The 12,500-nt window shown below is 38.9% G+C and overlaps 1 protein-coding gene across 4 annotated transcripts in view; it reads left to right on the forward strand.

Annotated features, from left to right (window-relative positions):
• Positions 1-12,500, forward strand: part of LOC122632188 — a 235,286-nt gene that overhangs the window by 121,387 nt on the left and 101,399 nt on the right. The window contains exon 1 of one of the 4 annotated variants that reach the window (XM_043818721.1): positions 5,020-5,589. The exons of the other annotated variants lie outside the window; for them this stretch is intronic. Coding sequence (XP_043674656.1) covers positions 5,399-5,589 — 191 coding nt within the window. The 5' untranslated portion in view covers positions 5,020-5,398. Of the gene's footprint in view, positions 1-5,019; positions 5,590-12,500 lie in introns of those variants that run through there. 4 annotated transcript variants of the gene reach the window in all.

Raw genomic sequence — 12,500 nt, forward strand, 5'->3', positions numbered from 1 at the left:
CCATATATTACCACATCCGATTCGCATTTCAAAGTCTGTAGGTTCTACTATAAATGTATATACCTATCTAAATCTATAAGACTCCGTGAATAATGCATTTTGGAAATGATTTTTCCAACATTCCACTTTTCTGCCAAAGGTAGATCCTAAATATATTCAATGTATGCTCATCCTTTCGCTAACTCCCGATCGATAAATTTACGCTCGATAAATTTGCACGGTCTTTTAAACGTTAACAAGAAATCGACATTTACTGTAAATAATGAAGGAGCGTTTAACGTTGGAACGTGCGAAAATGTTGTCGCACCGATTACTCTGATAATTCCGTTGCGACGGCAATAAACCATCGTCGCATTCTACTCTTTCTATTCTTCCACTCTTTCTTCTACTATATTGGTAAAATCCTTACTTTGATGTAACAATGTCTCCTCCGGATATTAACATCGATTTAATAACCTTGACGTTTCTATGAAACTGACTGCAAAGTGCATTTCGCACTTGTTCCTTTGCATTCTAATAGATATTACATAATTCGTAAGTTCTCTATTTCGGTGATCAAATCTTGTATCTCCGATCTCTTTTCCTTTCTTTTATTCTCATTCTCTCTCTCTCTCTCTCTCTCTCTCTCTCTCTCTCTCTCTCTTTCTATTCTTTCTCTTCATAAAATCTTCCTTCTTATTGTTCTCATTCAAACGAGGATATATGGAGAAAGACACAGTCGCACGGAGTAAAGAGGAAATATAAGAAGGCTTGAAAGTAACAAAAAAGAAAAAGAATATTCGAGAAAATAGACAAAGAGAGAGAAAGAGAGAAAAAAGAGAAAAAGAGATAGGAGGATCGCGATAAGGAAAGTAATGGAGAAGAAAGGAGTTAGAGTAAAGTACCAGACGAGAAAACGGTCATCGCATTAATCCGTTCTTTAATATTCGGTTGTTACGAGATTAGATACGGAAAACGGATATGTACGATATTCACCTCGCTTCTGTTGTAATTAGAAAAATAGCTTAAAGGTAGAACAAGTGCATTTTTCCAAGTCGAAATAACACATTCGAAGGAAGATTTTCCTTTCTTTATTTAATCAAACGTTTTATTAATAATAACGAATGTAATATACGATAAAGTTTTTCCATTGATTTTAACCAAACGATTAACACCAAATTTTATTGGTCTATCATGTAACTCCCCATGAAATGAAATTTTATTTTTTTCTATCGTCAAGATAATCCTCCAGTTTTTCCCAGTTATGAAAGTTTCAAGATAATCGAGTATATTTTAGACACCGAGGTAAAAGTCTCGCGACAAAATTATCCTCGTTTTTTCGTGGACACTCGAACAAAAATGTTAATGTTTAAAAACAGTCACTTAGCGAGCGTCGTGTTAACATTAAGAATAAAGTAGAGAAAAGTCCGTGTCGTCGGTGTATGAACGACCGCATGATCGCGGTCGACACTCTTGGTTGAGCCACTTATAAAACATCTAACTCTATCGTGCTCGTAGAAAGAAGAGGATATGTATATACGTTCCTGCAAAGTACAAAGAGTAAAAGAGAGAGAGAGAGAGAAGGAAAGAGACATTGGAAACTAGGTTGAGAGTGCAGTGCTGCAGTCACCGTGCAGCACGCTATAACAGGACAAAATAAGAAGGATCCAGGAAAGAAAAGAGAGAAGAGAGGAGAAAGAAAGTAGTCGAGCACGTTGGTCCATGAAACGAAAGAAGGACAAGAGGAAAAATAGGAGAAAAGAAAAGGGACGGAAAAAAGATAAAAGAAATTGTGGTCACAGCAGTAGTCGTATACTTGCAAAGTACGTATTTTTGTATATGTACGTTAGGGGGCAAAATGCGGTCCATGCTAATCGATTCGCGATAGATATTTTTACCGGAATTATTACAAATTTTTCGAAAGAACGTTTAAATCGATATCGAAAAAACTTATAGATTTATAATTCAACTTATAATTCAACTTTAATGCATATAATTGATAAATTTCTATGGATTTGTTAAAATAAGATATTCTATAAAATATGTCCGGCTTATGCATACGTAAATACAGACCCGATTATTTCCTGGATTATCTATAAACCGGAGATACGGTATATAGATATTTTATTATATAGAACGCTCTATAAATTACTTTAGTTGTATATAAATGAAGAGTCGAAAGACAATGAGAGACAAAAAGGAAATAGAAGAAAGTAAAGATCAGAAAAACCATAGAAAAGAGAGAAGACAATTTGAGAGGACGAGTGAGAAAGCGAGAACGAGAAAGGAACTAAGAAGCAAAAGAAAGAGAAGAAGAGTCGCGGAAAGGCAGAGCAGCGAGATTTATTGAGAAGAGTTGAAAAGTTGCCGGCGGCGGCTGTGGCGTCAAAGTTGTCGTTGTTCGTGTTGGTGCGTTTGTGAGCTGCCGGCGTCGTCTTCGCTACGTGGTCTTCGTGTCGGAGATACTGCGGGGGTTTTCGACCTAAAGAAGATAACACCAAGCGAAAGGGATTCTCCGAGATTAACCCTCCGGACAGATAAGGATTTCGACTAGCGATGAAGTTACAGGATGCCCTACGTTGGCCCTACGTTCATTTTCTCTCTGGTTGTTACTACAGTCCTATCACTTTCTTCCTGTCTCTCTCTCTCTCTCTCTCTTTCTTTCTCTCTATTTCTCATTCCTCAAGACGACGTCCAGTCTTTGTTCCCCTTCTGTTTGATCTTTTGTGTCTTCGATAAGGTCATAAAAGATCGTCAACTAACAATAAGGGTCTACAAAGATAAAGATAACTGATTGAGGTAGCAAAATGAAATGATTTCTTTCCACACGTTCTGATAAATAGATGTTGTTCGATATGTCATATATATATATATGTTATACGATTTAATACACGTAAAGTTCGAAATTAAAAGTAATTACGATAAAGGTCGTTCGATCAAAAAATTTTCTTAGAGATTCTTGCGTCGTTTTTTTTATCCGTAATAAACGTAAAACCAAGAAGCCACTTCGTGAGCTCTCTCTTTCTCTCTCTCTCTCTCTCTCTCTCTCTCTGTCTCTTTCTTTCAGCAATATCGCAAAGATAACAAAATTTCTCGAGGAAGAGCAGCAGTAACGCTTTCGCATTTCTTGATCGATATCTGTAAATATATATAGACTAGACAGGATAGGGTGTATAGACAGAGGAAAAGAGAGAAAGAGAGATAGAGAGATAGAGTGCACGAAGATGGGAAGTAAACCGAGTTTACACTGGTCCGTACCGAGTCTTCCTTCTCTCTCATACACTTGCTCGCTCTCCTATCATCCGTAGAAGGAATTGACTCGTTGATATGGAGAAGAGGAAGAGAGAAATGGCAAGAGGTACGTCGTCCGTTTCGTGGCAAAGTCTACGAGACAATGCCGACATCGTAGGACAATGTATTACGAAGATGTAGAATCGTAGAGAACAAAAGGAGGTCAGGATTCGTTAGCGAGCAAAGGAGATATGAAGAGAGAGAGAGAGAGAGAAAGAGAGAGAGAGATAGAAAGTCCTTTGGACTAACAGCCAGTGGAGCGGATCTTAGCATCGATCGTTCAAAGAAGAAACTGGAATCGTGCTCGAAGGAACCGGATTAAGACTAGGAACCTCTCACATCGGTTATTCGTTCAGGGATTTGACCTGACCGAGCTACGGTCCGGAAAACTTCATCTTCTCTCTTTATTTCTTTCTTTCTTTAAAATTCTCCATCCTTTTCTTTATAAGACTTTAAATACGACTTCGTGTTATTCTCTTTTTACAACCGAAAATTATATATATATATATATATATATATATATATATATATATATGTCACTTATTTCGAAATTATAAATGAATATTTTAATTAATGATTCGATTGGACAAATTTTCTCTTTCTTCATTTTGTTCGCACTTTTTACCGATTATAAGAAAAAATTTTTGATGACATCTTTTTTATCTCAGATATAAAAGTATATAAATTAGAATGACTTCGTTAACTAACTTAAATAATACAAAAATTCTATAATCGTAAAATAAGCCAATCGACTTCATTGTGAAAACGGAACGTAAGATCTCAGGAAAAAATCTATCTTTGTGTGGTGTTCGAAGAAGGAAAAAAGAAGAGAAAAAAAAGGAAAATAAGACGAGGAAAGGAAAAAAAAGAAAGAAAGAAAGAAGAAAAGAAAAAGAATAAGGTAAAGTTGAGGAGAGAGTCGCGGCTAAAGGAAAGAAGCACGATTACGAGAGAATCATTCGAATGAAAAGGGGAAGGAAGAAAGAGCGCGCAGGTGCAGCAAGATGGAATCTCAAGGAGACGTTTGCTAAATGACTCGGCACACGGTAGAGGCGGATGATAGATGAGGACGCGGCTGGGGTTCTTCGCCGGCCGCTAACCTGGAAAAACGACACCGCCCTTACACGGAATCCAATAAAACGAGAGAGCACGCGGTATCATACCTTTATAACGTCGATCGCGACGCTCAAGTAGAGAAAGAGTAGATGCATGTATATGTATATGGTAGAAAGAGGAAGAAGGGATATATATGTATACGTATATATATATATATATATATATATATATATATATATATATCTGCCATCAAGATAAAATCATTCGTCTCGACTCACATAACTTTGGAAACTTATTCGAAGAATAGTTGATTTCGAGTCATTACTAGCTCGAAAGCATTACTCGTGGATATTCACGGTCCGAGTCGATTAATCTTCGTTCCGATTCGTTATTCGTGGACACGTTGCGACGTTACCAAATCTTCTTCTTTACTTTATGGAGAAAATGAAATACAGTCACGGCAGTCGAGAGGAGACGTCGAGAAACTTTCGTAAAGTTAATATTTCGTATTACGTAAGGAAGAAGGAGAGAGAGAGGGAGAGAGAGAGAGGAGAGAATGAATAGTCGATCTTATGAATATGTGAAAGATAGAGAAAGAAAGGAGAGAAAGAGAGAAGAAGACAGAGAAGCTAGCTAGCTCGGTTAGGAACTCTTTCAACGTTATTAATAGACATCTACATGAACATAACTAATCATGATTGACTTTTATCTAATATCCCTTTTTCAGCATGATAGGTAATGTTATTTCGCGTATTCAAGAAGGTCGTGTCCAAGGAGAATAACGAAAGAAAAGGATGCGAAACGTTAGCAAAGTATGTAGAACGTAGTGGTAGTAGTGATATAGCAAGAACCGGAGAGCAATTCTCTTGACAATTTGGCCTGGCGGTTCGCCAGAGAAGACCAGTCGATTGAACTAATCTAAGTTGCTTAGCACGACTTCCTTCAAATCCCCTCTACACCCCTTTCATCCCCTTCACGACCTATCTGGCTACCCCCGTAAGACTTTGCCTTAGCTCCTCGTATCTAGCTCTCCTTCCCTCTGTTTTCATTATTCCCTTCTCTCTTGCCAACGATGCTACCAGTTTCAGAAGCGTACGTGTTATTTCGCGTAAATCTGCGTATCCATACACCTTCTCCAGGAGCAACGGCCACGTACACCACGCACGTTCCTCGAGTTTCAAAACAACTTGAAGCCTCACACTACTTCCAGTGCGGATTAAGCATTAAATTTCTTCGGGCAGTCTGGTTGCATCCGTTGAACGGGTATGTCTAGTGAGAAGCAATAATAGTACATGTGAGAATACTCCTTCTATTTTCTCGAAATTCTCTTTTCACTATCTATATGTTTCACCTTATTGTCGTAGGAAAAACTGTTGCGGTTCTTGATAAAATCCATCGATGATTTACAAATGACAAGTTACAAATATTATTACGATTATTATATGAGATTATTGTATCATTAAATGTATAATATGTTAAAAATAACATGGCATCGGAAACTATAATTATTTATAATCTCAATCGTTACCGATTCTCATCGATCGTTAGCCCACTTCAAAATGCAACGTTCCTCGAAACTTCCACGATTCTCGCAAGATAAACTCAAAAATTTCACGTAGGTTCTCCCGACGTTAGGAAAATTTACTTTACCAAAAGCGAGAGAATTTTCAAGAATTTTCTTCTTCTATGCGAGAGTAGTAGGAGTAAGGTAAGCGAACGGGTTGTAAGTTAGCGAGAAACTACCGTAGCTTCAAAATATGATATATCTACGCGATGCCTGGCGATATATATTCTCTGGGAGCGTAGTTACTGCGCTAACGTAGTTAGCGCAATTAGGTTGCTTTCGGGATAGAGAGACAGAGAGGGAGAGAGAGAGAGAGAGAAAGAGAGAGAGAGAAAGAGAGAAAAAATATATAAGGCAAGCAGCGTTATGGAAATAATCCGGTTAGGATTTGCCACCGCTTCAGCCACAAACGGCTTTCAGCCAATTCCGCCGGATTGCTTTGGAAGTGCAACATTATCCATCATTTTCTTAACACCCCTACCTATACACACATACATACCTACACGTACACAAAAACCATAACCATCGTTGGCCATTGGTTCGAGCAGCTTCCGAAAAAATAAAACAAAAAGAAAACGAAGATTATGACGCGACGGACCCTTCGTGTGCGTCCTGCGAATGACCTGAGCGTGTCATTAGTCATTGTTACGGTTAACGCTATTAGCTGCTGCCTGAGTGCGAATGTATATTGTATGTACATATATATATATATATATATATATATATGTACACACATATAAATGTATGTATAGGCGTAGCCGACTAATAATTCCATCTATTTTCTTCTCCGGCATTACGAAAACACCGCGTCCGTTCCAACGTCGGAGTTAAATGCAAGCTAAACGCAAATGTCCAAATTAGCGTCCGGGACGCGTAACGAGCTCAAGATAAATTTTCTTCGTTTCTCTCGTCGGGCCAACATTCTTCGGATCTTCTGTAAAGGAGATTAGAAAAGAAAAGAAACAAACGAGTCGACGTATTTCGAATTTTCCAACTAAAATAGAAAAGATTAACGGTAAAACGTTTAATCTCTTAATTGTCTCCTCGTTGAGAAACGAAATACGATGATTTTAATGGTCTCGTTTAAGAGTTTGGAACGTTTTAAAGATCTTAAATCAACTCGTAACGTAAATTTTATTAAAATTCTATTAACATGATATGAAATTTCTCGATAATATATTTTTTGATAATTCGTTTAATATCTCTCTGATAAACGGTATTAAATCAAATATCACTGCTTCGTTATTGAAATGAAATAAAAGTTATTTTCGGCAATGTAATTTCGGATGTATTTTTTTTTTTTTTTTTTTTTTTTTTTTTTTAAGATAAAAACTCAAATGTGCATTGCCCATTTAACTTCGATCATATTGCATGAAACGTTAAGTTGTATTTTGCAGTAAACGGTAGCGTTTCCCGACGTAACGGAGGAAAAGCCTTATTACGCCGGAACGCGGACTAGCGGAGCGTATTAAAATTCAAAGCCGGCCGCTTGGCTCCTCCGTAGAACCGATTTTACATTACGCGCTTCCGCGATTCAGGCCGCGCAAAGTCCGTTGCTGCATAATTATACGTTCGTGTAAGATTATACAGGTGCACGTGCAGCTTCATCGTACAAGTTTACGCGGCAAGCTTTTATGTTCCATCCAGATCGTGCGTTGCTTCTTGTAACTTACAAACCAAAGTAGCGGTTACGTATTCTCTATTGAACTTTCAGTTATCCGATACTGTTTGAAAAAAAAAAAAATATTTTTTCAATTTATAGCGAATCAATTAGTTTGATAAGATATCAAATAAATAGATCGTAAAGTTTTCAAATGAAATATAAAATTATAACATAGGTAGGTATGGTATAGAATATTTTCTTTTCTTCAATATCTTCGATAACGGTTACGTTGCAACCACTGCGATATCTGAGATCATCGAACGTTTCACTGTTGATAAAAGAAAACTCACTTAAGTGCTGATAGTTATAACATTTCGCAAGAGTGAACAAAGAGAGAGAGAGAGAGAGAGAAAGAGAGAGAGAGAGAGAGAGAAAGAGAGAGACAATGGTAACAAAGAGACCAAGTGGAAGGTCTCTCGTAAAAGTTCTCTGTCTCTAGATGCTGACCGGCAATCGTTATAACTCGAATGAGTTTGCAACCTAGCTAGGATGTATCTTTCTCCTTTCCCTTCCCTCTGTCGATATATCCTAGAGGGTCTCGTAACTCACCCGTACAACAATGCTACACGTTATACGAGACGTAATTGGCTAGTGAGCTTGCGAAGAGGATCGCTTTCGTTGGTTCGTTCGTGTTAGATCGAACAACAAACACTTCGAACGACACCTTGTAACTTGATTGAAGGAAGACGGAGGTAAAGAGAGAGAGAAAGAGAGAAGAAGAGAGAAGGAGAGAGAAGGAAAAAGAGAGAAGGAGAGAGAAATTCTCGACAAGCCGATTTCGATTATCCAGGCGACTCGCACACGTTATTCCATCCAGTACTTCCAGCAGTCTCGCACGCGATACTTCGTTAGTACGTAGTTTAGCTTTAAATACGAGCGCTCGTATCTTTCAAATCTCTTTAATGAAAGCGCACAAGCCGACGCGCTGCATGATTTATTTTTCGTTGGGAAACTCTCGTGATATATCTCGGTTATAGAAGAACAAAAGGAAAAAAAAAAACCTATGTCGTTTTACGTCTTAATCCATGCACGGTTCTTACATACGAGATAATAATTTGATGATAATATTTCGAAGGGAAATAAAAAAGGAAAAAAGAAAAATATAGCCAGGCGCAAATTCGTCGAGAATCTCACGAGGCTTCACTTCGAGATCTCCAAGTTTAATACGATGTTATTAAAATAGTTTGTCCATTAACGAACTTCGAAGTTGTCCAACTATTCGTCGATCTTACCGAATCCCGGGGAAACCTTATGAACGCGTCAAACTTACTCGAAATAATTTTCCGTCGAACGTTGTGATTTAACGCATTGACGTTAAGCAAAATTATAACAAACTTTCTTGTTTGATGGATAGGTGTATTATTTCTTTGTATAAAACACTCTCTCTCTCTCTCTCTCTCTCTCTCTCTCTCTCTCTCTCTCTATCTCTGTCTCTGTTTCTTTTTTATGTATATTATACTTTTGAAAATTATTAATAATTAGTTACAAATACGAAAAAATTGAAGAAGACGCGAAGACCAACTTTTTCTTTTCCTTCTTCTTCTCTCAATCGAAAATCGATGTTGCAGTTCACGTACACAATGCTAAAACCTGCTTTTCTTCGATTGCACGTCGTTCGAAGGGGTACATGGAGCTCTCAAGAAATGGCGTGACTTCCGATCCTTCTGGCGCATAATATCGAGCATGATTCACGACGATCGATGCCAGCGAAACGAGCGGTGGTCGGCGTGGTTACGAGTTTCCTTGCTCTCTCTCTCAAGCCACCCTCTCTCTTTTGCTTCGAAATTACTGAGAGCTGTGGCACACGCACGTACATACATAGCTACGTACTATATATATATATATGTGTGTGTGTGTGTGTATACGTACATACATACATACATATATAGGTACGCGTGCGCGACGTGAACGGTTAAGGTTAGTTTCGCGCCGAACTGTCGGAACTTGAACAGTCGATCCTGGAATTTCAGGTTGCTTGAGAACTCTACAGAGGAAGAGTAGTCTCTCTCTCTTGCGTTATGTTCGTATATCGTTGCATCGTTGTACAAGAGCGTGTTCGCGGAACGAACGAAAGAGGGAATGAGAGAGTATGGGAGAAGGAGAGAAAGTAAGAGACAGATAGATAGATAGAGAAAGGAAGAGAGAGAGAGAGAGAGAGAGAGGGAAAGAGAGAGGAGAGGACGGTTCCAACTATAACTCGATATCTCTTCCTCCCGTGGCACCCGCTATCACCTTATCCTTCGTACAGGGAGGCCAGAAGACAGAGAGCAAGAGAAAGAGAGAGATAGAGAGAGAGAGAGAGAGAGAGAGAGAGAGAGAGAGGGAAAGGAGGGAAGAGGGTCGCTTCCTGTTAACTGCTTGACAAACTAAGTTAACGTTTCTTACGTAGTAATTGGCTCCACGCGGCACGGAGAATCGCATTCCCCGCGGCGAGACGAGAAAGGAAGAGAGGGACGTGGATGGCATTGCTCGTTGTTACACTTTGTACAGAGAAAGAGAGAGAGAGAGAAAGGGAAGAAGAAGAAGAGGAGAAGGAAGAGGAGGGACTTAGAAACTCTGCGCGTGTAGCAAATCGTCGAAAATGTCTCTGAATTCGAGTAATGTGTAATAGGAGGGAGAGAGTGAAAGAGAGAAAGGAGGAGAATAGGAAGATCCAAAGCTAACTACCAGTTAAAGGCTCCAAGAGGGTAGCGAAAGGCATCCCACATCGTAGGAGGTCCAATGATAATCGTACGAGAACTGCGATAGAACGTAATGGACAAAGCGTCGCTAGCGTTCTCCGTCATATTAATTTTCTTGGTACGTAAATCGCGTTTTTGCGGTAATGTTCGTTTCCTTGAACGATGGAATGGAAAGGATAGTCATCAAAGACCATATTTCACAAAGATGGTTCTTATATATTCCTCGTATATATGATAGAAGACGTTCAATCATAATCAGGATTATTCGTATACCTATAATAGTACACGTTCGACTATTAGATAATCGATAGGTAATTTTATCGTTTTTAAGTTAGTAATCAACTCGATATCGATTTATTCCGAAAGAAATCGATATGAAGTATAGTATTAATTTAAAATGATGAGAAAATAGTGCAAGGTATCATAAAGAAATGATTTGACGATTCGTTCGGAGCTCACGTCAATCATTATTATCTCCATCGTCTATTTCTCTTCTAAAGTCTTTTTTTCCAAGTTATTTACGCGATGGATCGTTCGATAAAGGAAGAAGAAGGGGAGCGAGAGAGACGATACACCTTGGTTCTTGCGAGGTCAATGGCCGAGAAGGATGAGTAGGAAAAGGAGCGGAAGGGGAAAGAGGAAAGGCGAGTTCTAGCAAGCGATTTTCCAAGTTTTACCTTCTTCGCTTCTTACGAATCGATCGCAAATCGGAATCGGTCGAACGAACGCGAGTGTTCTATGAAATCCTTAAAAAGGAAACGCTCGCGCCGATTTCGAAGGTCTCCGCGCCAACAAACTTCGTGCGATCGTATTTCGAGAGGGAAAAGTCGATCTGGAAGATGCGAGCAAATCTTTCGCAATCGTGGCTGACTCCTCGCGATCGTTCATCAAAGTTCTGAGCGAGTTTGCTTTCTACGTCGTGGAGTCTCTCCTCGCTTTTTTCTATCTTCCTTTTTTTCTGTTCTTTTTTCTTCGTTCTTTTTTCCCTTTCTTTTTATTTTCTTTCTCGCTCGCTTACTCACGCGAAAAAAGGAGGAACGAAAGAAAGAAAACTCGTCCTTCCATTCTTTCTTTTCTTTCTTTCTTTCTTTCTTTCTTTCTTTCTTTCTTTCTTTCTTTCTTTTCACTACTTTTTACTCTCTTTTCTCTCTGTCTTCTTCCCCCTTATATTTTTTTTTCTCCCTCCTTCGACCTCATCGACCACGCCTTCCACCTCCTTTTGCCACCCCCTTCCCCATGCCATCCTCCATACGCGTCGACCATAATAACCGACGAATCAACGCTGCGAATCTTCAATCTCGTCTGGCAAATGGCCGATCTCTAGACGCGGCGCTAAGATTGCCAGCCGTTGGCCCAAGAGGCTGCGGAAGAACGAAAGATAGCGCCGAGAAAGAACCGACTGAGTTTGAGGGGTGAAACGAAGGGGTTCGAACGAAAGAACTCGGATCGACGCCCAGCGCGGTTCAACCTGCAAAAGTGTGGAAATTTCCCGGTGGATAAGACACCGTTGTCCTTTTTTCCGCACCAACTACGAGAACTCTTTTTTATACTCTCTTTCTCTCTCGTTTCTTTTACCTTCTTTCTTGCTCCGTTTATTCGCTTTAACTAAGAACTTCATTTTTGTTAATTATCCAAAGTACTTATCTTCGACATATTTACATATTATTTTTATACAGGATGAGTCGGATCTAGAACGATCAGTTGGAAAAATTGTCTAAAAAAGGCCATTAAATTCTGTTCGTCTTTTGTCAAAAATACTTATGAAAGTCTAAGAAAAATTTGATAAAATTCTTAAACTAGTTCCTTTCTTAATTCCTTCTATTTTTTTCTATAAATGTAGAAATTATTTTTCACATATAAAAATCAAAATAGATAGGCTAAAGTAGGACGAAATTCTTTCAGAGTTACTCCGTACGTCGGTTTAATGCATTTCGAGAGGAAAAGAGGACATGAATTTTCTTAGGTCTTAGCTTTTTCCTCTTCTTTCTCAGTTCTCTCCGAAACAACGTTAAGACGAACGTCCGACTGCATAATTCTTCGAGTTTATCTAGTAAATAGCAAACAGGACAAGAGAACGCTCTTTCGTAAAGCATCGTAACTTAGGAAATCGCGAGAACGAACGCAAGTTGCAAATCAAGCAGCGAACCTACTACCGAACATTCTCTACCTTTTCACTATGCTTTTTCTCTTAACTACTAGCTGCTTGCTTATTTCCTTTCTTCGGTTCAGAGATTTTCATCCGGTCTTTTCCTTATTCCCTTTCTCT

This window comes from Vespula pensylvanica, chromosome 1 (genome assembly GCF_014466175.1).
Source record: "Vespula pensylvanica isolate Volc-1 chromosome 1, ASM1446617v1, whole genome shotgun sequence".
Taxonomy (NCBI): domain Eukaryota; kingdom Metazoa; phylum Arthropoda; class Insecta; order Hymenoptera; family Vespidae; genus Vespula; species Vespula pensylvanica.